This window comes from Mytilus californianus, unplaced genomic scaffold (genome assembly GCF_021869535.1).
Source record: "Mytilus californianus isolate M0D057914Y unplaced genomic scaffold, xbMytCali1.0.p SCAF_6, whole genome shotgun sequence".
Classification (NCBI taxonomy): Eukaryota; Metazoa; Mollusca; class Bivalvia; order Mytilida; family Mytilidae; genus Mytilus; species Mytilus californianus.
This window is the reverse complement of record NW_026262712.1, coordinates 95,864,146-95,890,255: the sequence shown is the minus strand read 5'-3', so window position 1 is coordinate 95,890,255 and position 26,110 is coordinate 95,864,146. Positions and strand designations below refer to the sequence as shown.

Genomic DNA, 26,110 nt, shown 5'->3' with positions numbered 1-26,110 from the left:
TTATATCTGGTCTATATACCAGCTTTGATAAGTGTTTGGTATTACTATAAATTTTCACTTCTTCGTACTATAAACATCAAAATTATTTATTTTGTAAAAATATTTCCTTTCTCCATTTGTACTGTACACGTATACCTAACAACAAATTTATTTTCATTTACCTGTGTTTAAAGTAATTGCAAATGGCTGATATTTTTATTCAAGCATATTGTTTTTCTTAAATTGTTTAACATTTCACAGCGGTATAACATGTTACTTTAATTATTCTTCCCTTAGTTTATTTATTTTGTATTTGCATTGTATCATAGATCAAATTTATTTGTTCAGTGTATGTTCACTGGTGTTAATATGTCTTTTGATTGAGTTAAGCCATTTCAATTGATATTTTATAGTGTGTCTTTCTATGTTGTTATTTTTCCATATTGTTTCAGATAAGGGTGAAGGTTTGGTACCATTAAAACGTTTAAAGCCGCTGAAATTGTTTGCAACTGTCCTAATTCAGGAATCTGAAGTTCAGTAGTTGTCGTTTGTTGATGTGGTTCATAAGTGTTTCTCGTTTCTCGTTTTTTTATATAGATTAGACCGTTGGTTTTCCCGTTTGAATGGTTTTACACTAGTAATTTTTTGGGCCCTTTATAGCTTGCTGTTCGGTGTGAGCCAAGGCTCCGTGTTGAAGACCGTACTTTGACCTATAATGGTTTACTTTTATAAATTTTGACTTGGATGGAGAGTTGTCTCATTGGCACTCATACCACATCTTCTTATATCTATAAACACCATATAGAGGGTTTGTTCCCAACCTGATAAAGAGTTTACTTATAATGAACATGTGTGGGCCTCTTATAGATTCCTTCCATCATTAAAAGTATTTTACTTTTAAGTGTGATTTAACGTAGCTGAAGATCCAAATAATGTATATCATGGTCACATGTTAATTGAGTTAGCAAATATTTAGGAGTTCTAGTGTACAAGTCTTTAAAACGGGATTTTTGTGCAAATTTTGTAATTTCCTCATCGGGATTTGTACCCTTGCTTCTGTAATATACATTTATATCTATATAAGAAAGCATAATAACAGTACACAAAAGTTTATACGTTCCGTAATTTTGATTAGCGGAGTTATTCAAAAACTTATTTATTATTTCCGTATTAAATGCAACATCTATGACTGCAAGTGAAGCTTGTAGCAACTTTAAAAAAAATGCACAGGAAGACACACGAAAGGATTGCTCTAACTTGTTATTTTATGATTGTAGCAGACAAATGTAATTCTAAGATTTTAATGTAAAACTAAGAAGATGTGGTATGATAACGAAATGAGAAAACTTTCCAGCAGAGACAAAATGACGTGGAAGTTAGCAACTATGGGTAACGTACGGTTGATGATATCGCCTTCAACAATGCAAAATGCATACTACATAGCAAGCTATAAAGCAACAACATGACAAATTTAAAACAAGTTCAAAGTAGTTGTGTAAAAAAAAGAATAAACCAAACTAAAACATAGAACACAGCAAGAAACGTAATCACTGAAATAAAAACTCATGATTTATGCAAAATACACATACATAATGCGGTTGGGTGAAAAATGTTCAATATTAGTACATGTTTTAGTATTATATGAAGAAGTGCATTTGTGCGTTTTATAAATGTGCTTCAGTCAAGGCTTTTTCACACCAATACACGTTGAATATATGCAAAACGAATATCACATGATTTACTTCATTTTTGCTTTAAAGTTATTTATGATAAATCAATTTCTGGTTTACAGGACTGGACTTTGCAACAAGAAGTTCGACAGCAGATACACACCCTATAAAGATTGACAACACACCACCAGAGAAAACTGACCAACCAATCACTATAAAAGGGCGACACTTGTCGGATTTGAGTGAAATAAATGCTTGGTATATACATTTTAAATGTTATTAAGGACATCTGATAGGAAGATATAATCTCTTATATTGGAGTTATTTTGTAAATTATCTTTGAATGTAAGGAATACAAAACTATATTTTACGACTTTTTTTAACAGTTATTAACAGAAACATTTCTATTTTATAAATTATCTATACCTTTTCTTGAATGGAAAATAAGGATGAGTATAAATCAAAATTTTAGTAAAACCTATGTTGTTGTAAACTTGTCGCTAAAAATTGCAGATTTTTAACCTTATTCACTGCCAATTATCCTACTTGTTGTTGATGCCGTCATATTCAACTTGTCGCGAATTGTTAGAAAGTAAACCAATAATCACTGTTTTATGAAACAGTTAAAATGTTGTGGCTTGTATTTCAAAGTTGGAGAGATGTATTTATCGACAAAGAGAGTGGAATAAATCATTATCTGTGGTCTGTTGGGTCTCATCCTGGACATGATGATATTATACCATTTACAAAAACGTTGTTAGACTGTGGTGTATCAGCTGAAGATAAAACAATCAATATTCACGAAGGCCATGCTTATTTCATCACAGTTAAGGTAAGCAATTTATCAAAGGAATAAGGACAACCTCCATATGTTTTTTTTATTAGTAATTAAAGAAAAAAATTGTATACAATAATACCATGATATTGCTTATGACGTATAAGTTACATTGTAAATGTTATTACGATCAAATCTTTTTACTCGAACACAAAGACTCTTGAAGTATCTTCATGTGTAACGATGATATTTTAAACAAGACAAGTTATATCCCACAAATCGCTATAATACAATACAACAACTGCAATATTATTATCTTTCGACAGTTTTCACACCAAACGATTGATGCAATCTTATTTTTTTTTTAAATTATTTGCTTTCATTTTGCTCAAGTGCATGGCATTTAACAAACTTTGTCTTATTCAGGAATACTGTTTAGTCATTTTAGAATAAAATCCTACTTTCCACGCTCTAATAGTACTTTTGCCAATTGTATAAATAAAACTACATGCAGCAATAAAACCAACTTTTTGTCCCCCACGTAACGCGTTGCGGGGGACATGGAAATACCTGGCGTCCGTCTAGCTTAGCGTCCGTTCGTCCGTGTGTCCGTCCGTCCGTCCGTCTGGTCTTACTAGTGCTCTCACGGGTACAATTCTTGCCAGATTTTTATAAGACTTATACTATAGGTTAATATTAGCAATATTTCGGACAAGTTCTATACTGGTGGACGATCGACTTTTTTAAAAAGAGTTATGCCCTTGGAAATATTACATTTATGGAAAACGGCCTCGTTAGCGCTCTCACGGGTACAATTCTTGTCGATTTTTATAAAACTTATACTATAGGTTATTATTAGCAGTATCTCGGACAAGTTCTGAAATGGTGGACGATCGACGTTTTTAAAAAGGTTTATGCCCCTTGGAAATATTAAATTTATGGAAAATGACCTCGTTGGCGCTCTCACGGGTACAATTTTTGACAGATTTTTAAAAAACTTATACTAGTTGTTAATATCAGCAATATTTCGAACAAGTTCTATAATGGTGAACGATCGATTTTTTTAAAAGAGTTATGCCTCTGGAAATATAAATAAGTGTAACGCGTGGGACATTGGAACTCTGTTTTTGTTTTGTTCATATGTCTAGGAAATGTATCCATATAATTCTAATACGAAACAATTAGAGTTCAGTAGCTGACGACAACCTTTTATATTTGTAGGCTATAAATAGAGCAAATCTAATAGGTACCGCTTCCTCCTGGGCATACATATATGACATGTCGCCCCCAGTTGCTGGTCATGTATACGATGGTAGTCAAGACACTGCTGCTTCTTATATGAAAGATATAGATTACCAAACTGACGTGATGACTCTATCTGCTTACTGGGAAGGATTTCATGATCCGCATTCTACTATTAAGGCATATTATGTCAGCATAGGAACTTGCCCGAAGTGTGAAGATGTATTAGTCAATCAGGATATTGGAATATCTAATAGTAAGTATTATTTGGTGTTATTTGAACAATGTGGTTTTTTGCTTGATACAGTTAACTGTCGCGTGGAGGGAGCAACTTCGAAAATATATTTCACAGTTAAATAATACTTTGGAATACGAACCAACAGTCTTACCCACAGCCAGCTATTGGTCGATGGAATCACGATGTCCAAAAACTTAATTTTCTTCTTTCTCAATGAATAAATTTAAATAAGAGGATGTGGTTTTGACAATTTAAAAAAAAAAAAAACATAAGAGTCGGTAGGTGTCTGAATTTGGAGTATCTAAATTTAGATTGTCGATAAAATGTCATCATCTTGTGCTCAAGATCTGATAGAAACGTGTTTTTAAAGATGAGTTTCACAGATGTTCTTTTAATTATGTTTTATTTTTGGCAGATTTTACTCTCTGTCATATGCATTTGGGATCTGGTATACGATACTATACAACAATCACAGCATGTAATACAGCAGAAATGTGTACATCTGTGACGACAGATGGTGTTGTTATTGACAACAGTCCACCAACACAAGGAATAGTACTAGATGGTGTAGATGTTCATGACATGGAATATCAGTCCTTAAGGTCAGTCAGAAGTACACAAGGACTATAATTAAATTATAGTAGATATGTGTGACCATAATATTATTAGTAATATGTACACAATGTGCTCACTAGAACACTGTGTAATGAATTTATCTTACCGACTATCTTAGCATGTGGCATTTAGACTAGTGGCCTATCAAAGTGATCAAGTCTTCAGTATAAAGAAACTACTTCCATTGGTATATGCAAAAACAAATGGCAACAATAATGATTTGTTAGCTTTTATTTAATATGTTTTCTGCATTTATTTCAATTGTTCATCATTTATTTCTTCGTCAGTTGTCCGAGTGAAATGTTTCAGATTTTTCCTCAACACTGTGTTTTTTTTATAAAGGGACGTAACACCACTACTAACCATGATTTAAAATAAAACAATCCTTCTAACCCCATATCAAATATACAGGGAGGGTCTCAACTCGGTCGCTTTTAGCCAATGCTATTCCTAGTAATGTATAGGAGGTGGGATAACGTATGATACACATTGTGCTAGTGACCATGGTGACCTAATACGATATATACGGGGTCAGCATGACTTAGCCAGAGAGACGAACCCTGTATTTATCGTATAAGGTCACTAGCAAACTGTATAACGATTTTATCTTGCCGAATATCTTAACATAGGGAATTTAGACGTGGTTGTAATCCCAGATATCACAGTTTTAACACAACGTTAACAGAAATTTCAATTATGTACAGTGAAAAAGTCAGTGTCCCTTAACAATGCATGTTAATAGAACAATACTGGGTTTTTAGGAACGTTATTCTACTACTAACCGTGTATTTAAAATATACCACGCTTACTGACCTTATCTTGAATATACACAGTTCTCACATGTTCTATTGTAACCAATGATATTCCAAAAAGTGTATAGGAGGTAAGATAAATAAACATATTTTTAGATTAGGAATGGTCAAAATCACATATTGTACATCTTGTTATTCTGCTTTGACCTTTAGCAGATAAATGTTCAGACAATGCATTGATATTGAAAGTTTAATGCATCAGTTTTACAACTATTGTCTTGTATTTTTTTTTTTGGCTCAGAAATTACATATCTGCAAAATGGTATGGATTTACAGATCCTCAAACAGGCATAGACAGATTCGCATGGAGAGTTGGAACAAAACCAGGATCAGATGATATTATTAAATCCAAACATATTCCACGCTCCGATATATTGGTGGAACCAGATTTACTTCATAAACTACCAAGAGGACAGCGTATTTATGTAACAATAAAAGCGTATAATAAAGCAGGTATATAGTGTCTGTTAACCATAATTTATGCTACCTTTCTACAAAATTATACTACACAACCTTGTTTGTAATAGCACAGACCAAATTTCTCACGCCAGATTGTTAACTTAATTTTATGTTAAAATATATTACATATGAATTACAAATAAAGAACGGAATTTAAATCTATTTTTGTTTTTTTTTTGAAATTTTCATAGTTTTTTTTTTTTTTTCAAAATGAATATATTTTAAGATTTTATTGGTCGTTTAATTTAAAGAAGTTTTAAATGTATGAGCGTTATACGAATGCGCTCAGTCACAAACTCAGGATTTGTAAATCTGTCCGTCATTCCCGATTAAGATTTGTCAAAAGTCTGATCAAGATCCTGTGATTTGTTGTTGGAAAATTGTACAAAAAAAACCATTTAATCACGGCATCAAGGCAGGACTTTGTTACGATTTTGATCCAATGTAGCAGAATCTGTCAAGATATCACTGGGCCATTCCCGATACGCTGGACTCTGTTGCGAACGTTTACGACTGGATTCAGACGATAATAGGATATAACAGATTATCGATGGTAGTAATCCGAATTTTTTACAATAATCAGCTCTGTATAAACGCCGAATAACAAAAATGTTTAGATGATTCTTTAAAATGTGCTGAGCTATTTCCCGGAAATACTGCCTTGCCTTGAAATTATTTATATACAGTTATTTTGTGCTTTCAGTTTTTATCATTTATCATAGATTAACACCAGCTACAAAATACTATAAAACAGACAAGATAGATTATACTGTTTGAAGGGAGATCACTTTTCCGAATTACCGCTGTGGAAATGTCGCTAAGAATTTTCTTAGACATCCAATATGTTTATTTTGAGTTCTCGTTCTATTCTGATTATTTATCAAATTTGTTAATATATAAAATTCGTTATTTCTGATGATAATTCATTGATTTACAGGACTTAGTACAGAAGCTCATTCAAACGGTTTCTACATTGACGACACACCACCATTGATGAAGGTTAAACCCTACTTGTCAACAGAATTAGGTTCAATCAAAGACAATTCTTTAGTAATCAGAAGTACCATAAGAATACATTGGGAGGTAGAAGACAAAGAATCGTTTATACAACGCCAGTATATCTCCATCGCATCACACAGAGGAGGCGAATTCAATACATCTTCCACAGAAGTAATTAGTAGAATTGAGAGAAGCGTATTTTTAGTGTACAGTCATCTTTAGCTTTAATTTTTCGAAACATCACTTTTATACTCATAATTGCATATCACTAATACCCACTGTTACATTTTTTTCTTAAAATGTCCTGTACCAAGTCAGGAAAATGGCCATTGTTATATTATAGTTCGTTTCTGTGTCTGTTACATTTTAGTGTTGTGTATTTGTTGTGTCGTAGTTCTCCTCTTATATTTGATGTGTTTCCCTCAGTTTTAGTTTGTAACCCAGATTTGTTTTTTTCTCAATCAATTGATGAATTTCGAACAGCGGTATACTACTGTTGCCTTTATTTACATACCCCGATCAACCCAACACAAACTTACAGCTATCATTTCGGATATTGCCAGTCACAGACTTTTCAAACCAGTTCGCATTGGAAAATGAGTAAAGGGAAAAGATCCTTTGTAAAACATTCCTTTGACAACAAAGGCCTCGATGCCATAAACGTGGGCAATATCCTTCCTCATAAATCAGTTCATTCGAAAACACCTCCCTGTTGTAAAGATCAGTACTGTACATATCATTTATTATGCTTATACCAAAACTATTGCAACAAAACCTTTCAATTACAAACACGTGTTGCATGATCTCAACATTGAAGACTTCAAGTCTAAACCTCATGATTGCACTTGTACAGTAATTGTGCTAGTTCCCCGTTCATATATAATCCGACTGGCCATGTTATTACTGGTGACCTAAACATTACCAATAACACTTCTCTGCGAAATGAGTTATACAAAGGGCCGAAATATCAGGAGCCTAAATCCATCAATTGGAAACACAAATTCGAAGATTATGCCAAGCATTTCTGTGTTAAACGCGAGAAAAAAGACGTAGAAACTCTTTCCGAAAATATTAAAGCTAAGAGGGTCGTTGATACAAGTCAGATTTATAAAAACTGAAGGGTCTACATCTATCTTTAAAGACCCCAGTGATTCTCAAACACTCCGTTCATGACAAATGATTTGTTTTCCCCGCTGGTAAAGCCCCAAACAATATCGTGTTTGTGTCTTAATCACATTACATTAATTGCTTGATGATCAATAAATTTGGTATTGTTTTGAAAACTCAACATCTACCCTCACGACACTTACAAAGGAGGACATCCTGGATTATCAAATTTCTTTTTTGTGTTCTTTTGGAATTTCAAATAAAAATGAAGAACTTGATCTTCCTTCACTGTGTTCGATACCTAAATTACATGAATATAATTACAAACAACGTTATATTGCTGGCTCCACCAAGTGTTCCACGAAACCTCTTTCTAAATTATTGACATCAATTTTATCAGCAATCAGAGCCGGGCTTTTTTGTGAAACTACCTATATTAGAGGTGGCGTGAATCAGATGTGGTTACTAGAAATTCTAAAGATCTTTTAGAGTGCATAGCATCTAAGATTCCCCATTCAAAACTGAAAGACAAATTGAAAACAATGATCCTGGTTTTCTAACATAGAATGGCCAATGCAGATACAATTTTCTTGTTTTACGGAGGTTTTAATGGTACTTTGTAAAAAAATACTCTGATTCAAACTAAGCATTCTCTGAAACTGACATTATCAAGACGTTTGATTTCTTGATTGACAACATATTTGTTACGTTTTGAAGAAGTATTTTTCAACAATTAATCGGCATTACCATTTGAACCAACTGTTCTCTTCTTCTTGCCGACTTGCTACTTTATTCATATGAGGCTGACTTCATACAAGAGCGTTTTAGGAAGAAAGAAAAGATATAAGCATTATCCTTTTACTTTAGTTTCCTCTATTTAGATGATGTTCTATCACTAAATAATTCAAAGTTTGGCCACTATGTTGAACGCATCTATACCGTCGAACTTGAGATAAGGTATACGACAGAGACAGTTAAGTCTGCCTTATATCTTGACTGTTGTCGATTGAAAACAACATTTACTACAAAATACATGCTTTAAGCTTCCCAATTGTGAACTTTCCATTTCTATGTAGCAACATTTAAACAGCGCCTGCATATGGGGTATATATCACCCAGTTGATACAATATTCAAGGGCTTGCTTTTTCTATCATGATTTCTTTGATAGAGGGTTGCTGCTCACAAGGAAGTGATTAAACCAAGAGTTCTATGTTCCAATCAACCCCCGACTTCCCCCAATTTTTCTATGTTGGGTTTGTGTTCCTCAGTCTTTGGTTTTTCTATGTTGGGTTTTTTGTGTAATGTTGTTTGTCTTTTAGTAGTTTTTTTTTTATTTTGCCATGGCTTATGGACGACGTATGAATTTGAATTTTGGTATCTTTTGCCTCCTTTATAATAAACCATGATCGAAATTTGTTCCATTTGGGGTAAAAAACAGTCGGAAGATACTAAGTGGAAAACCAAAGCTCATAAATCGATAGCGATTCACAATACAATGGCAAACGAAAGACGACGAAAAGTCAACAAAACAATACAGAGAAAACTAAAGATCGAGCTACTGGAAACATAACAAAAACTAGAGGTGATCTCAGGTGAACTGGAAGAGATGAAAATCTTACTCCCGTAGTGGAACCCGTCATGTTGTTCAGGGTAAGTACACATTCGGCGATACGTCTCATTCGGTGATGTCACAAAAGAGGAACGAAAGATACCAGAGGAACAGTCAAACCCATAGATCGAAAACAAACTGACAACGCCATGGCCAAAAATAAAAAGACAACAGACAAATAATAGTACAGATGACACAACATAGAAAATAAAGACTAAGCAACACGAACCCCACCAAAAACTGGGGTGATCTCAGGTGCTCCGGAAGGGTAAGCAGATCCTGCTCGACATGTGGCAACCGTCGTCTTGCTTATGTTGTTACAAATCCGGTAAATAGCGGAACGTAAAGTTAAAGGATATCGCTAACTTCTTATCTTTCTTCCTAATAAGATCCAGTTCTTCATCTTTGGTTGAAATTCCAAAGGAACAAAGAACAGACCTATAATTATCCAGGATTTCCTCTTTGGTAAGTTTCGTGAGGGTATATGTTGAGTTTACAAATGAATTGTCAATACCTAATTCATTTATCAAGCAGTTTATGTAATGATATTTACACACAAAAACGATGTTGTTTTGGGCTTTATCTGCGGGGACAACAATATATTTGTCATGGAGGTAGGAAAAGTGTTTTGCGACATTTGGGTCTTTAAAAATTGACGTAGCGTGGGTATTGATAGACCCATTTAGTTTCTTAATTCGGATTTGTATCAACGACCTCACAGCATTAATCCATTCGGAAAGAATATCTACGTCTTCTTTCTCGCGTTTAGACCATTGCCTGGCATTATCCTCGGCTGAATCCATCAGTATTTTGAAGTTGTATTTCCAATTGATGGATTTAGGCTCACGATATTTCGTACCTTTGGATAACAAATTTCGAAGGGAAGTGTTATTGACAATGTTGAGGTTTCCGGTAATAACGTGGCCAGCCGGATTATATGTGAATTGGGAACTAGCACAGGTGCAATTAGGAGGTTTAGATTTGAAGTCGTCAATGTTGAGATCCTGCAAAACGTGTTTATAATTGAAAATTTTAGTTGCAGTTGGTTTGGTATAGGTATAAGAAATTATTGGTACAGACTGATCTTTAAAATAAGGAGGTATTTTCGACTGAACTAATTTATTATGAAGGATATTGCCTAAGTTGACGCCATCGAGACCTTTGTTGGCAAAAGGAAAGTTTAAGAAAAGATCTTTTCTCTTTTTCATCTTTTCCAATGCAAAGTGGTTTGAAAAGTCTGTGACTTGCAATATCCGAAATGATAGCTGTAAGTTTGTATTGGTTTGAATGAGGGTTTGACAAAATTGAGGAAAAGAGGACGGAATTGTGGTAACGACATTTGTTCTATATGATAATCTGTAATAACATTAATGTATCGTGAAATTAAAACCATCAGTGTTGGATGAAAACAACAGATTTATTTGGTTTATATATTATATCATCAAACAAATAAATTTTTAAAACCTGCATTTATATATTTTAGTTAAATGGTATTGTAAGAGAGTACACATTTTCGCAAATTGATTTGCATGATGGTGGTAATTATACGGTAAAACTCATCGTTTGTAATGGTGCTAAAATTTGTGTTGAAGACGAATCTAAAGGGATTGTAATAGACAGCTCTCCACCAACTCCAGGTATTTTATGATTTAACCATACTAATGTGTGATATTTCTATATCTCAAAACTTTATTTTTAAAGCTTTATTGCTTACAATATTGTGCATTGGGTCCATACTATATATAATTAGAGATTAAAAACACAATGTTCATTTCTTTCCAATTATCAGCTAGAACAAATTTCAAGTATATGTCATATTCACTGTTTTTTCTAGGCATGTTTGCAATAAAAACTGATCATGCAGCAAATCTTCATCGCCATGTAGATGACTGGATGAATTGGTCAAGGTATAAGCTTTGGTTGTCATGGTTAGGGTTCACAGATCTTCATACTGGAATAGACAAGTACTTTGTATCTCTTGGTAGCAAGTATATGACAGATAATTTCAATAAGGTAAAAAGTATATTTTCAATATTTTGGTCAATTGATTGTTTATATCAACACTACTCAGATATTCTGAGGTTATATTTATCAAATTTAACTGATAAAAAGAGAGTAGGGTAATAGTTTTATCAGTGCAGATGTTATACCGATGACCATTCTAGGAAAATAATACTTTGAAGTTGAAATTTGCTTGTTGTTATCTCCATATGATATAGAATAAAGAAAAACAATTCTATTTTAGATATCTGGTTTACCACAAGAATTTCTTCATAATCAATCGGGAGTCGACAAGAATGATGAAGGATATGTCCAGACATTTGAAGTAGATACTAAAAACTTGGCAAAGTTTGAGCATGTGTTTGTAAGCGTTTGGGCGGTAAATCAGGTAAAATGTGATTACCATCAGTTATACAAGTTACAAGGCAAGGCGTTCAATTCAATTTACAATGGCACCATCAAGTCGAGGACCAAATATAGAGGGTTTGTGAGGACGTTTTCCTTACCATTTCGCTAACTAATGTTTTTCGATTTTAGGTGAGAAGCCAATGCGTGTGCGCTTCCGCCGTTATCGGCCCTGTAACACCATAGATAAACGACCAAAGCAATTTAACGGTTCATCAAGCATATTAGACAGAACCCTACCAATCACAAGGAAATCAAGATACGAAAAAGTAGACTTGGATAGTCATATCAACAGGGAAATCGACACTTTCATATGTGCCTTATATGATGTAATGCCGCAAAATAAAAATGGAAAGTTAAAATTGGAAAATTTAAGTCCTCATTTTTATCAAAGGTTAATATCTAACCTTATCTTACTCTCAAGATCAAATATTAAGTGAGTCATACATCACTGTATGAATAGCCGTATTGATTATTTCTCCTGTTGTCCAATCAGCCATCTACCCAAAACTTTTTATCAAATTCTTTCTGTTACGAATCTAAGTTACATTTTAAAGTTGTATATTTACTTTGAGCACAACAGATGAATTTCCAAAGTTATGATTGCAACTGAAGTTATAATGCATTTTTGATTTTTGCATCGTTAATTACAGATTGGATTACCAAGCCGAATGATACATTCCCAATTTAAACTCGTGCCTGGAGGTTCTTTAGAATTGATAAGGAGATGTTCAGCGGTCACTTGTGAGGGACATTGTGTGTGTGCTGCTCAAGGACAACGATGTTCTAAACGATCATGCAATGATGTGACTAAAGGTATTGCAATTTTATAAAATTATTTTATTTCTTTTAATATCATAGGATTGCAATCTGCTTTCTTATGTTTAGTTTGGTTAAATTGTAGACAATCTTCAAAACAAAATATTTGATAAAACATGTTAGTTTACTTAAAGTATCTGACGATTTGATTTTGATTTTTTGGTGTTTTAACGCCACTTTTAAGCACCGCTTTTTGGCTATTTCGTGGCGGCCAGTTTTTATTGGTGGAGGAAGCTGGAGTGCTCGGTGAAAACCACCGACCTTCGATAGGAAAACTGACATTCCTAGTCAATTAAGATTGGAGTCGAGTGCACCCGCACGAGCGGGGTTCGAACTCACAACCTCAGTGTTGACTGGCTAGTGATTATAGTAGTAACTACTTAGACCACTTGGCCACCGAGGCCCCTAGTATCTGACGAAGGTATTGTGCAATTTTAACCAAATAATTCCAGATGATAAAATACACTTTTCAGAAAAACGTTGTGTGTACACATTCATAAAGTATTGCTGTTTTGTACTACCTATGAATCAAAATTGAGGCTTAGTGACGATTTCATGGGACTGATTTTGATATCAATGTCGATGAAGTGTGTTTTTTAGAAGAAACTCTCGTCTGCCATATACTTTTATAAGACTTGTATATTTGATAATTTTTTTGTTCTACGCAATGAATAGTTGCGAATGCATTTTCGGAATACAGTCATCGAAAAAGCTGACTTTCCACGTCAAATATCATAACGGATAAAAAAAAATCAAATTGTTACTAATGATGTGCACTGACGAAGATTCATACTTGAAATAAAAGATTGAATTAACAAGGTGTATTGTAAACTTCTGATAGTTTAATACTATGTGATACTTATAAAATAGATGTTATGTATACATCAATAATACATCCACTCAACTAAAAAATAACTAAACACATATAAGGACAGCAAGGAGTCCTCACTTAATGAGAAGAATATACAGTAATTTTTTTTAAATCAATATACTTTTACAGTTGATAAAATATTAATTTGCTTCTAACAAATTATATATTATCAATATTGTAATATCTGTTAACACTTACATCATGAACATTGTTATATCTGTTTGCACTTATATCATTAATATTGTAATATCTGTTTGCACTTAGTACGTTCGTATTTCAGCAAATACTAACAACTTGTTGGGCATATATGATATAACAAATATTCAGGAATCTTCTCCCTTTAGTGATGTGAAGTATACACCATCAAATATCGCTCTGGCTGCCAAATGGCATGTAGTACAAACTCAGGGATTGAGTCCCTTATGGTAAATATAGCATACATGAGTTTCAAATTCAAATACAAACAGGTTTAAAATAACAAGATTCAAGTAAATAATAGACTTATATAGAAAAAAAAAACATTTCACATTGCATTTTAAATATTTGAAGTCTAGTTTTATATAAATAAAAGTGTAAGTACACAAATGAAATTTCGTTGATCTGATAAATCCCTTGTAAGGTATACAGCTGTAAACATAGTGCTGTGTGTCAAAGGGAAACTGGAATGATTTAACTTATTTATATTGAAAGAAATGTGTATGTATCAAAACGCAGGTTCAAATTTAGTTAAAAAGTTGAGTGACTTCAAAGAAGTGATGGTCTTAAACAATGGTTGGCAAATATTACAAAGAATCATCTTTTTCTATAATCTCTGTACTAATTAGTAAATGATTTGCTTTATTATATTATTATATGACAATAACATTTCTCTTTTCTCATTGGCTAAAAGAATAGATAATCATGTTTGATAAATCATTATAATTCATCTTAGACAAATATCAGCTCGCAAAAGGGAGGCGGAACAACACAGGAAATTCATGTATTTTAAATATTTTATATTGTTCAAGGTATGAATGGACAGCGGGATATTCAGATAAAGATGAACCTGAAGGCGTCTTTGACAATTTAAACGACGATATCTGGCATCATGCAGGGCAAACAAATCAGGCAATATTGAACATTAAACGAGGTACAATTATGAAATTCATCTTGATACAAAGTAGTCAATGCCATAATTATTACCATAAATTATAATCAAAATGATAATGACTATATGAAAAAGGAATTGCATTAGTCACGAAATCGAGTGGGCTTCCAAACATTTTAAATGAGTAGTATCGACAAGAGTTTTGAAATAGCAATTGCCAAAAGAAAACAAAACGATAAAGCAAACAGTTTTACAATGGTACACATACAAATATGCAGAATACGACAGTTTCAGACAACAACCTCACACAAAACTTGCTGAAAAATTGGATTGACCGCTTTATGGGTAAGCAGTGTTTGCTACATTGTGTACCCCGATTGTGAAAGCAGTTATTTTGGTGAACACATGTTCTATAATTTTCATACAATGAAAACAACACTTTTATTACGAGAACTATTTTAAAATGCTCGTTGAACATGATTAATAGTATTCCTTATGTCATTTCATGCATAATGCTTTGATTTGCATGTTGTATTTTCAATAGGTTCCCTAGACGTTGGTGAGGATCCTGTAAAAAAAAAAATGAAACTACTTTGTCTGACCAATTGTTTCGACACCTTGTGAAAATGGTGCCATTATTAACTTTTTTTTGTCATTGAATTGCTGGGTTATTAATATGTATTACCCAGATCTCCGTATTCAAATACATAGTTGCACTTCATTGTATTTTATATTATTCAACTTTGTGATAATTTTAACTTTATGGTTATGTTTTATTGAATTTGCAATATGTATTGATTATCAAATATAGGTCAACGGTTAAAGGAATCACCAGTATCGTATTCAATGTTTGTACGAGTATGGTATGATGACGATACATTTGCTGATTTTAAAACAAATGGAATATTAGCTATGTCAACTCCTCTACCAAGACGAAAAATAAAAGGATCGGCGGTTTGTAGTTCCATCTTTTGTTTTGGGAAACAAATATTCATTGAAATGTACTTTGCCCTCCCACCTGTATTATGATAATCATTGAAATTAAATAGTTCAACTTAAAAAAGGAGACTATAGAAATAAAGAATATATATTTCTGTGGTTACAAAAATCAATCAGAGATATTTGTGATTTTTTTCCTTTAAAGACTGCTTGAAAAAAGTGTTTTTGATGCGTATCATGTTCCCATTAAATTTAATGATCATGAACAAATAAAAATGTAAATGTTTGAATGGGATTCATTTGCATTCCTGGATCGAAAACTAAAGGTCAAGAAATAGAACTACCATTTGCAAATAGGTTTATAACTTTTCAATTAAATCACAAAATATATTTGATATTGATATGTTGTCTCAAGTACGGAAATATTTTAATTGATACCAAGGAGTTAAAAATTGCTTTCTTTTAGTACCTCAAATTATTTGTTTTATATAAGAAAGAACAGGACATTTAACCCATTTGTCGTATAGGAAGGAATGAGTTCGGTGACTCCATATAATATTTTATTTATATTTTCTTAAAGCATTGTGTACGATCAAATCATTAGATATTTTTTTCATAAGTGTATCATTGTGTTCCTTTCTAGTTAATTACAGTAGTTTACCAAAGTTCAAATCTCATAAATCGATTAAGAAGGCAAATAAAGGTAACAAATAAAACCGAGAGAACGACATGAACTCCACAAATAAGCGCAACCTGGTCCATCAACAAGGCAAACGTCTCCTGTTATGAATGCATCACCGCCAGCAAATCCACACTCCGTCATAACCTCACGATCGGGAATAGGACACGATTGGTAAAATTACAGATTAGACGACTGTTGAACTTTTATCACGACTAATAGCAGAATATAAAGATTTGTTGTCTACATATATTACAGAACATGATCATTGGGCAAAGCATGTACAATGTAAACACATAAAAACTGTCCAATACGTAAATCATATGTTTAAATATTGCTCAAAATTATCTACAAGAAATCTACAAAATCTAGTATTTAACTAAGAATAGCAGCTCCGATCCTTTGTCAGAATCACTTTATCTGTCGATAAAGATTTTCCCAATCTTGTACCTTTCACCAGATTTAAATTTGCATATTTCTCAAAATTAGAGAACGTGAAAAATAGATGTTTAGCTCTAATAATGTTAAATATTTAAAACAGTTTCTCCCTTATCAGGATATAAGTTTATACTTATGATAAAACAACTATATTTTCTAAATGTTGGAGAAAATTTTAACCAATGTTATTTGTTATAAGGTTTTTGTTATATATTTCATTTACTGTTGTTGCGAAACCCTCATGGGTAGTTAAGGTCGTTAAACATCCCCGTAACAGTTAGTTTATGAAACAGTGTGATAATAGACAGGCGAAAGATACCAAAGAGATATTTGAACTCACATTTTATTTTCAAATCAATTACTTCAGATTGTAGAGCAAATACCGGGTCACTGGAAGAAGGATATAGATTATATTAAACCTGGAGCTCCTTTTACAATCAGATGGACAAACGTGTTTAAGGATGATGCCAAAATTATTGACAAGTTCAAAGTGTATCTTAGTACATATCCTGGAGGTACACGTATATGTTTTTTTGAATATTGGCGCTATTATGAGCCAAACACATTCCCTTTGTATTGTCAAAAAGAGTTAACCACTGTTTTCAAGAGCAAAGATAATAGTTCAATTTTTCAATTTTCATCCTTTGATTATGATTGCGTTTTATTTTCCTTATGAGAGTTAATTTTACCTTTCTACCTTTCAAACATTCTTACTGGTGTTAATAAAAAGACCCAGTTATTATAACTAGTAATTTCAATTGAACAATAATATCGTTAAAGGTCATGATATACATGAAGTGGAATTGGATCTACCAGGATCAATTACGTCTCATAACATCAGTCGAGTACCATTATCTCCAGGAAAAGTATTTTACAGTAATGTAGTGGGATACAGCTACTCTGGTATCCATGCTACTGAATCATCAGATGGCATCATGGTTGACTCTCTGCCACCAGTTACTGGTACTGGCTATGATGGTATAGGTTGGTAGTATTAAATAAATTCTATTAAATATGGGTGGGGGAAACGGAAATAAGACGCAATGAATGTTTGAGTACATACGACGGTATTGATATTAATAGATAAATTTATATTTATATCCCATCTTTAAAACCTCATCAACAAAAACTCTAGACAGCATCATGGTTGACTCTCTGCAACCAGTTTTTTTGAACTGTTTGTGATAATATAATTTGGTTAAATGTACATTAATGATTTTACTAAATTTGGAAATAACAGCCTTATCAAAACTAATCAACAAAGATTTACAATGCCATTGTATTCAAAATGTGGATCGCATATAGATTACATATATACTTTTAAAGATACTACTATCGTAGGTGGGGCATGAAAACAAGTAAGTTTGCGATTTTTTTCTTAGCCAACAATAGACATTGTATACAATATGCCAAGCTATGAGTGTTAGGTTGATCAGTCTTTAGTTTTCTATGTTGTTTAATATACACTGTTTGTCGTTTGGTCGTTTTGAGTTCTGAGTTTTTGCCAAGACGTTTTCAGTTTGTTTTCGACTTATGGACATGAAAACTAACAACACATCACGAGATATTTTCTTGACTTAGGGACAGGCACATGATCTCAACTTCAGCTTTCAAACTCAATCAGGGGACTTTCAAAGAGAAATAAAAGAATACACTACAAATCAGTTCATAAAATGTACTTTCTAATTTTTGTTTAATGATATTGAATTTCTAGACAATATTGGTGCTGTTAAAAAAGTAACAAACATGCTATATACGTTTTTATTAATAGGTGTACACGACATTGATTACCAGAACAATTCGGAAATTATCGGGGCTTCGTGGTATGGATTTTCTGACCGAGATTCTGGAATAGAACATTACATGTGGTGTGTACAAACCAAATCGAAAACTTCAACATGTGATGTCAGAGAATGGGAAAATGTTGGAATTCATCATTCTGTGTCCAGGATTATCGACAGTTCATACATTGATACAGGTAATTATGTTGATATAAAATTTCAAAGAAAATATAAAGGTTTAACAACTTTTTATTTGTCTTTAAATTTGAACTAGTACAATGAAACCGAATGCATTGTACTATGCAAAATTAAAAGGCCTTCAATGTTTTTATTTAATTATTAAGAAGTTGTATTGAGAAGAATCAATTTAACAAATTTTCCTTTTCACAATGTTCAAAATATATTTATTATAAGATAAAATATATTTGGGAATACAAAGAAAATATAAACAATTTCCATCATGATGAATATATGTGATAATCAACATTTTCTTAATGCAGGAGCTGAAATCGAGAGTCTTGTTTATGCAATGGATGTTATAGGACACAAATCTCTCACTGTTAAATCAAATGGCATCATGATTGACTCTACACATCCAGAACCTACTTTAATGGAACATTTGGATCACAATGAAGCTGTAAATCCTTCATTTGAGGATACCGAAGGTGTACCGATTGACTGGGATAATATAACCAATATAAATTTATGCAATACTATTGTACGTGCCTCTCAATGGAATAGTTCAATAGGGAGCTGTGTGAGTGTTTTAAAGTCCGGTAAAAATCAAGCAATAGACGGACGATCCTTCGTATTTGTCGAAGGACAAATATCACAAACATTAAGTAATCTGAAAGCTGGACATTTATTCCGTGTTACTTTTGTAACCGCTCATCCACCCATACTTGGGGCTGTTTTAGCTAATAAAGAAGGATATGTAGAAATTGGAGATAAAAGACACGTATTCATCGTCTACACAAAGCATGACAAACACGGTAGTTCCTATTTAGAATTAAACTGGCACCACCACACATTCTACTTCCGTGCCTTTACTACTGAAGCAACAATCAGTATTGGAAGCATGACCGGTAATACGGGCATTTTATTCGATGATTTGCAAGTTCAGAGGACCATTTTCCATCATCACAGCGATGAAAATGAAAATGGCAAACATATTCATGCACATGTGGTTGCTCTGCATCAATGGTCGTCGATCCACGCATCATGGAATTTTGTTGATCCAGAGAGTCCCATAATAGACTACATGTGGGCTATTGGTAAATAGAAATCATAGAGTTTTAAAACAGTTCCACAAACTGTCAATTATCAGCTGTAATTTCGTTGCATATATAATTTATTTTTTTTGTAAATTAAAATTCTTAAAAACCTGAAAATGTTGACTCCAACGGTTTTTTTTTCATATATGATGTACAATCTACAGCTACGTAAAGTATATTTCTGAAAAGAAATGCTAAAACAGGAATGTCTTCTATACATTATTCATTATACAGTACACCAAGGCAATTACAAAATTATTTTTACTTCTAGGATATACAGAAGGAAGTACAGAAATCCAAGGATTCACCAGTGTCGGCCTAAATAATTTTGCTTATAATTACAACGTCAGTTTAGCCCATATGTCAGTCATTCATATCACTGTCATTGCTACAAACGCTGCAGGATTGAGACGCGAAGTACATGCCGAGGATCTTCTCGTCGACTTAACGCCACCAATTATAGATTTTATAAATGATGGAAAAGGTTTGTACATAAAAAATAAAGTCAAAACTTTGTCATTGTAAATTACTTGATGTATTTGGATTGTGCATTTAAAATATTTGTCTTCATGATAAGAGTAGCGGTAACTTAATATTATGCGAAAACAAGATATTGATTAAATTTTATTGGATGATTCCATTCAGTCAATGAGTACAGTCGAGAAAAGGTAGGTATGCGTTTTCATTTAAAAGATTTTTGCTTGCAATGTGAATCAACGTCATATCACTACTTAAGTCATGAGTTCTCATTTGCAAGTAAGGGGAAAACATACGAAATGAGTTGGAAGTAAGAATGATGTACAGCGGAAGTTAGCTTAATATATCACAAATATATATAAAGTAAGCAGAAGGGACAAAAACGAACAGTTATAATAACAAATCATCTATGGTTTATCAACCGAAAGATAAGCATAACTCATATGTTTCTGTTTATTTTAGGATCTGACATAGATGCACAAACTACCGATCAAGTATCTGCTAACTGGGAGGTGAATGACGCTGAATCTGGTATTGATGTCTGTGAATGGGCGGTAGGTAAGTATATGTACGGAAGGAACAAAGGCTTGCAAATATTTAAAAGATAATGCAGGTATAAAATATGACATGTTCATTTAAATATTTTATGTTAAAACACCAAAGACATCTATATTTTGACATAACGACTTAGATAGTAAATGGGGCAGGCAATGCTTGTCTTTCGAGAACATCAGAGATCGCCCCCGGTGTTTTGGTGGTGCTCATGGTGCTTAGTCTTTAGTTTTCTATGTTGTGTTTTGAAGCATGTTGTTTGTCTTTTCGTCTTTATTCGTTTTTTGCCATGGCGTTGTCAGTTTGTCTTGTTTTTCAGTTGGTTCACGTGTTGCTTCTTTGATTAAGAGCAAGACTGGCTGGCATGAAATTAGAATAATGTATCCGGGTACGATGACATGTCTTCCTGTACACTGTTACCTTTTGAACTAACATGTTATACTTTCGACTCATTGTGTCGGTCTACTAGTAGTACAAAGAAGGGTCAAAATTCATATCAAATTAATATGTTCTAGTCCTTAATATGCATTTAATTTGCCACTGGACGTTTAACAGCAATTCATCATCATCAACGGAAATTAACCTCAAAGTACTTAACCTTCAAACGATTCTGCGACAAATTTGCAATATTTTTGTGTTTATCATGGCATTTACAAATCTCAAATATTACGTTATGCTGGTGCCTGTCTTCACTTAAAGAACTTCATAAACAGCGGTGTGCTCAAGTAACAAAAGCTGTTTGTTTTAACAGAGTTATGAGTGAGAACGACTCAACTCGACATTTGTATGCACCTATCCTAAATCAGGAACCTGTTGTTCAGTGGTTGTCGTTTGTTGATGTGGTTCTTAAGTGTTTCTTGTTTCTCGTTTTTTATATAGATTATACCGTTTGTTTTCCTGTATGAATGGTTTTACACTAGTCATTTTGAAGCCCTTTATAGCTTGCTGTTCGGCGTGAGCCAAGGCTCCTTGTTGAAGGCCGTACTTTGACCTATAATGGTTTACTTTTATATATTGTGACTTGGATGGAGAGTTGTCTCATTGGCACTCATACCACATCTTCTTATAACTATAAAAGCTAAGGATATTTCTGGAAATCATGTTTGTCATTTGTGTTCATTTTTACAAAAAAAGATACTGTACTAGTTTAGTTTTTTTGCACTTTACTTTTCCTGTAATTTCGACCTTAGCAATTAAAGATTTGAGTTGAAACAAAGTATATATCTTTTTTGTGTTCAGGCGGCGTGAAGCAACCGCCAATCAATCTATGAAACAAAATAATGACATTTCAATTGCATTAATTAACTTCAAGTATGCATACAAGAATGCAATATAGAACAAAACAATTATCAACACAATTTTGCCATAATTGGGAAGAAAATCCCCTCTCGTTCTGCAAATTAAGCAATTCTTCTGCATATATCATACATATAAATTTTCATTAAAATGCTTGTACATGTGATGCGATTTTGGTGTTCCTTTTACTGGCATATTTGAAAGTTATGTGGTCGACAACAAAAATATAATGTTCAAGTCGACAGTTTCGTTCAATGTCGATGTACAATCTATTTGTAAAAACCTTTGTCATATCAAATGTCCAGCAATACGAATCGTTTTTATTGTAGGTTACCAACCGTTCGGCAATGAAATCCAAACATTCAAAGAATTAGTTAAAGGAGTAAATAGGGTATCAAAAGTGTTTCCCAGCATCCAAATATCAATGCATATGATCCACGTGACCTTACGATGTAGAAGTAAAGCCGGATTACTGTCTTCTAAGTCATCAAACGGTGTTAAAATATCAAATCTTCCACCAAGTACAACGACTGCGGAAGTAGAAATTCTACCACATTCATTAACAGAGTATAACCCTAGGAATCATTATCAAGGGGACACTTCATACGTAAGGGTAAAATGGACAGGGTTTGATGATCTGACAGGTGTCGATTCTTACCTTGTAAGTCGTAGTTAAGATTTATTCTTTTATTGATGTCAATTGAAAAGAAGTTAGTTTCTTGCATACTTTTTGTATGGTTTGGTCGGTTCAAAAAGACAACAATCCAGCATATAGCATGGTGATTGTCAGGCTTTCTTGTGTGTGGATTTGGTGTGAGATGATTGGCAATATTTTCAAGTTGAAAATTGGTCAATCATAACCAGCGTTTTCGTTAAGTAATTCCAATTACATTATTTACTCCTTCAGTTTTTAACCCATATCGTTCAAAATTTCTAAACTTTTAATACTTAGGCAGTGTGCATATTTTGAGACTTTTATTCTCTTTATAATTGTTTAAGTAGATATCTTTCAGGAGACTATAGATTGTCGTATTGTTTGCTATAAACATATATAATTGTTTATCCTTTTTTTTTGGTAGCACACAATTACATTATTATATGATACAATTGCATTCATTTGTGGATTTTAAATTTCAAACAACAAAATTATATTTTTTTGAGAAAGCCATGAAATTCACCAGTTTTGACTATAATTTCATATATAGGTTTGATTTTTTTTAATGTAACGTGCGAAAAAAAAAACAATATTTCTTGAGACCAATACAAACAATATTATTTTTCAGCTTACTTTCCAAAGCCAAGATAAGACAACTGTGATTTCTAAATCAATAATCGCTGAGTACCAAGATACTTCCTTCTGTTTGTTGAAAGGACTCGATCTTAGCTCTGGAAACTTTACAACTAGTATTAAAGCTGTAAACAAGATGTATATTAGGAGTGAACTTGTGTCTTCAAAAATCGTCATTTCACCAAAAACTCCAACTCTAATAGGTGTGTACGTTCAAAATCTATGTAGTTAAAAAAGATGTGTTAATAGATAGACCTAATATCTATAAACAAATATGTGATATATTAATAACAGAGATAGCCATACATTTTGTATCAACGACACAAATATTCTAACTATATCTAGAGAGCAGGGAAAAATTACTTGATTTTTGTGTCACAAGATTGTGTCTTGGTCACAGTATTAACTTTTTAGAGGTTACAATGAGTTTGTTTTACATTAAGATTTCACATTACTATTCTACTGTACACGATATGGACGCGGAAAATTAATGTCTCATCAGTGATGATTAAGACCAAAATATTCAGAATCCAACATCTAATACATTTTTAATTACATTACCTCTTGAAGATGCCACCTTTGACAACAAAGTCGAACTTTGTTTGCATTTTTATGGCATTGATTTTTATATTTGATTTTGAACCTTTCACATTGATATAACTGTTGGTATATTTATGACGACTCGGTTCTCATAGAATTTGCATGTTTGTAGAAAGGACTTTTTATGATATTTAGTATGTGAATACATCACTTCAATAAGTTGCCGAATTTTAACTGGGCATCAACATTTCAAATTTGATTTTGATATTTGGCTTCAAAGAAATCACCTGATGACGATATTTCACTATTACATTTGATGTGACATTTGCTTAATCCTTTGCTTGATGGTATTGAATACCTTCCGAAGCATCTGAGATCAACCCTGTCTTTTTGCTTATTTATTGGTTTTTGTGCTATGTTTTTTTGACTGATGTCAGTCTTGGGAGTTTCACGTTTTTTTGAAAAAGCGTAGGTAGTTTGTCTTTGATTTATAAGTTTGAATATCCCCGAGGTATCGTACACCACGATTTTTTATTGATCTTTGACCTATAAGTCACTCCGGCGTCATTATTATTGTCTTTTCAATGCATCATTGCATTATTTTAATACTTCCTTTTTAATTATGTATTTTATTTGTGGTATCTTGTATGAGGGTTCATTGATATGAGAAAGTGTGACACATTCCAACATGACCTTGATCTTTTTATTATTTCATATGTGATTGGTTTGTGATATGTTTATGAATATTCATCCACTTTTAAGAAATCATAAAAAATCAACATATTTAAACAGACGGATGTTTTTTGTTTACGACTAGCAATACAGTATTGCTAACTATATTTGACTATATTTTTTTATATAAATTTCCCTAAAACTATAATTTTAGGAATCTCTTGATTTAATAAGACAATCATTTTCAATTAATGAATTTATGTAATATTTCATTCAGTTCAGTTGACGTCCTGTATTTCCCATGTGATTACACAGGATATGATCCACGGCGTTAAATGGGAACCATGTGTTTTGGTCAACAAAAGCCATTATAGTTATACTTTTCTCTATATAGATTTGAACAGTATATTTTGTATCGGTTCTTTTGCTATTCATCGGTAACATGTTTATGTTTTCTTATTGAAATTATTAAAATTGCAGAGAACCCGCACTTACAATTGGCTTTAGATAACCGTAAAATAACGTCCTCGTGGGAAAATAACTTTAAAGTTCATCAACCTTTGTATTATGAGGTGTCAGCAGGAACAACTCTAGGTGGTGCAGATATTATACAGTGGCAAGAAACAAAGAACACATTCCTAGAATTCCGGCTTCCTCCAAAGATCAAATCACTGAGGGATTTAACTGGATATATATCTGTCCGTGGTGTTTCAGCAAATGGAATGACAACTTTGTTAAATGCTGCTGTCAATTTATAATAACAAACTAACTTTTATGCCGTGACCATCCTTTCATAAATTCTGTGATACTTTTTTGTTTTATTTAGCTAGTTGATTTATATGCATGAGTACTTTTGTTGATTAAGTAATGAGTAAAACAAAGTTTGAAAAAATGAAACAGTTATACTTTTGTACAAACTGATGATTTCGATAATATTGAGACTGCGTATGGTATTTTTATATCGACAAAAAAGTAGTCCATCTTTACACTAATTTAATAGTGACTTCCCAACACCATCCATGTGGGTTGTCTTTAATACCTATACCAATAGCATGTCATCTGTTACAAGATCTGTATGTTCCGTCTTTGTCAGACGCACCACCAAACGGTTTAGTTTGGATTTGCTATACACACAGGTTATAATCACACCTGAACTTCGTCATTATACAGGGATTAAGACTGCTAAATTGTCACATGTAGTTTACGGTTGTAGTAAGAAAACCAGGCCGGGTTCAAACAAATAGATTTTGAAAGCAGAGAAAACAACTGTGCACCTTTAAATCAGAATGACTCTATCAGATGACAATATGAAAATTAAGAATCCTGGCTAAAAAAAAGGCGCAGGTACTTTATTTTAATTCAGTCACAGACCCGCGATGTCGCGGGTGTGTTCTAGTTGAAACTAAAACAACAGCGGCCTGATATATGACAACACAATGAACAAAGAAAATATGACAGACATCAGTCAACGACATCCACTGGATA

General features: G+C 32.9%; 1 protein-coding gene and 1 long non-coding RNA gene across 2 annotated transcripts in view; both read left to right on the top strand.

The window, feature by feature from the left end:
- Positions 1 to 19,270, top strand: part of LOC127706026 (uncharacterized) — a 141,738-nt gene extending 122,468 nt beyond the window's left edge. Inside the window, exon 9 of the long non-coding RNA XR_007984154.1 lies at positions 19,192 to 19,270. This is a non-coding gene — a long non-coding RNA (uncharacterized LOC127706026). The remainder of the gene's footprint in view (positions 1 to 19,191) is intronic.
- The window catches only part of LOC127706022 (uncharacterized), a 365,292-nt gene extending 339,888 nt beyond the window's left edge, over positions 1 to 25,404 (top strand). Inside the window, exon 14 of the mRNA XM_052210412.1 lies at positions 25,220 to 25,404. Within this exon, the coding sequence (XP_052066372.1) occupies positions 25,220 to 25,383 (164 nt within the window). The 3' untranslated portion in view covers positions 25,384 to 25,404. The remainder of the gene's footprint in view (positions 1 to 25,219) is intronic.
- Positions 25,405 to 26,110: the final 706 nt, after the last annotated feature.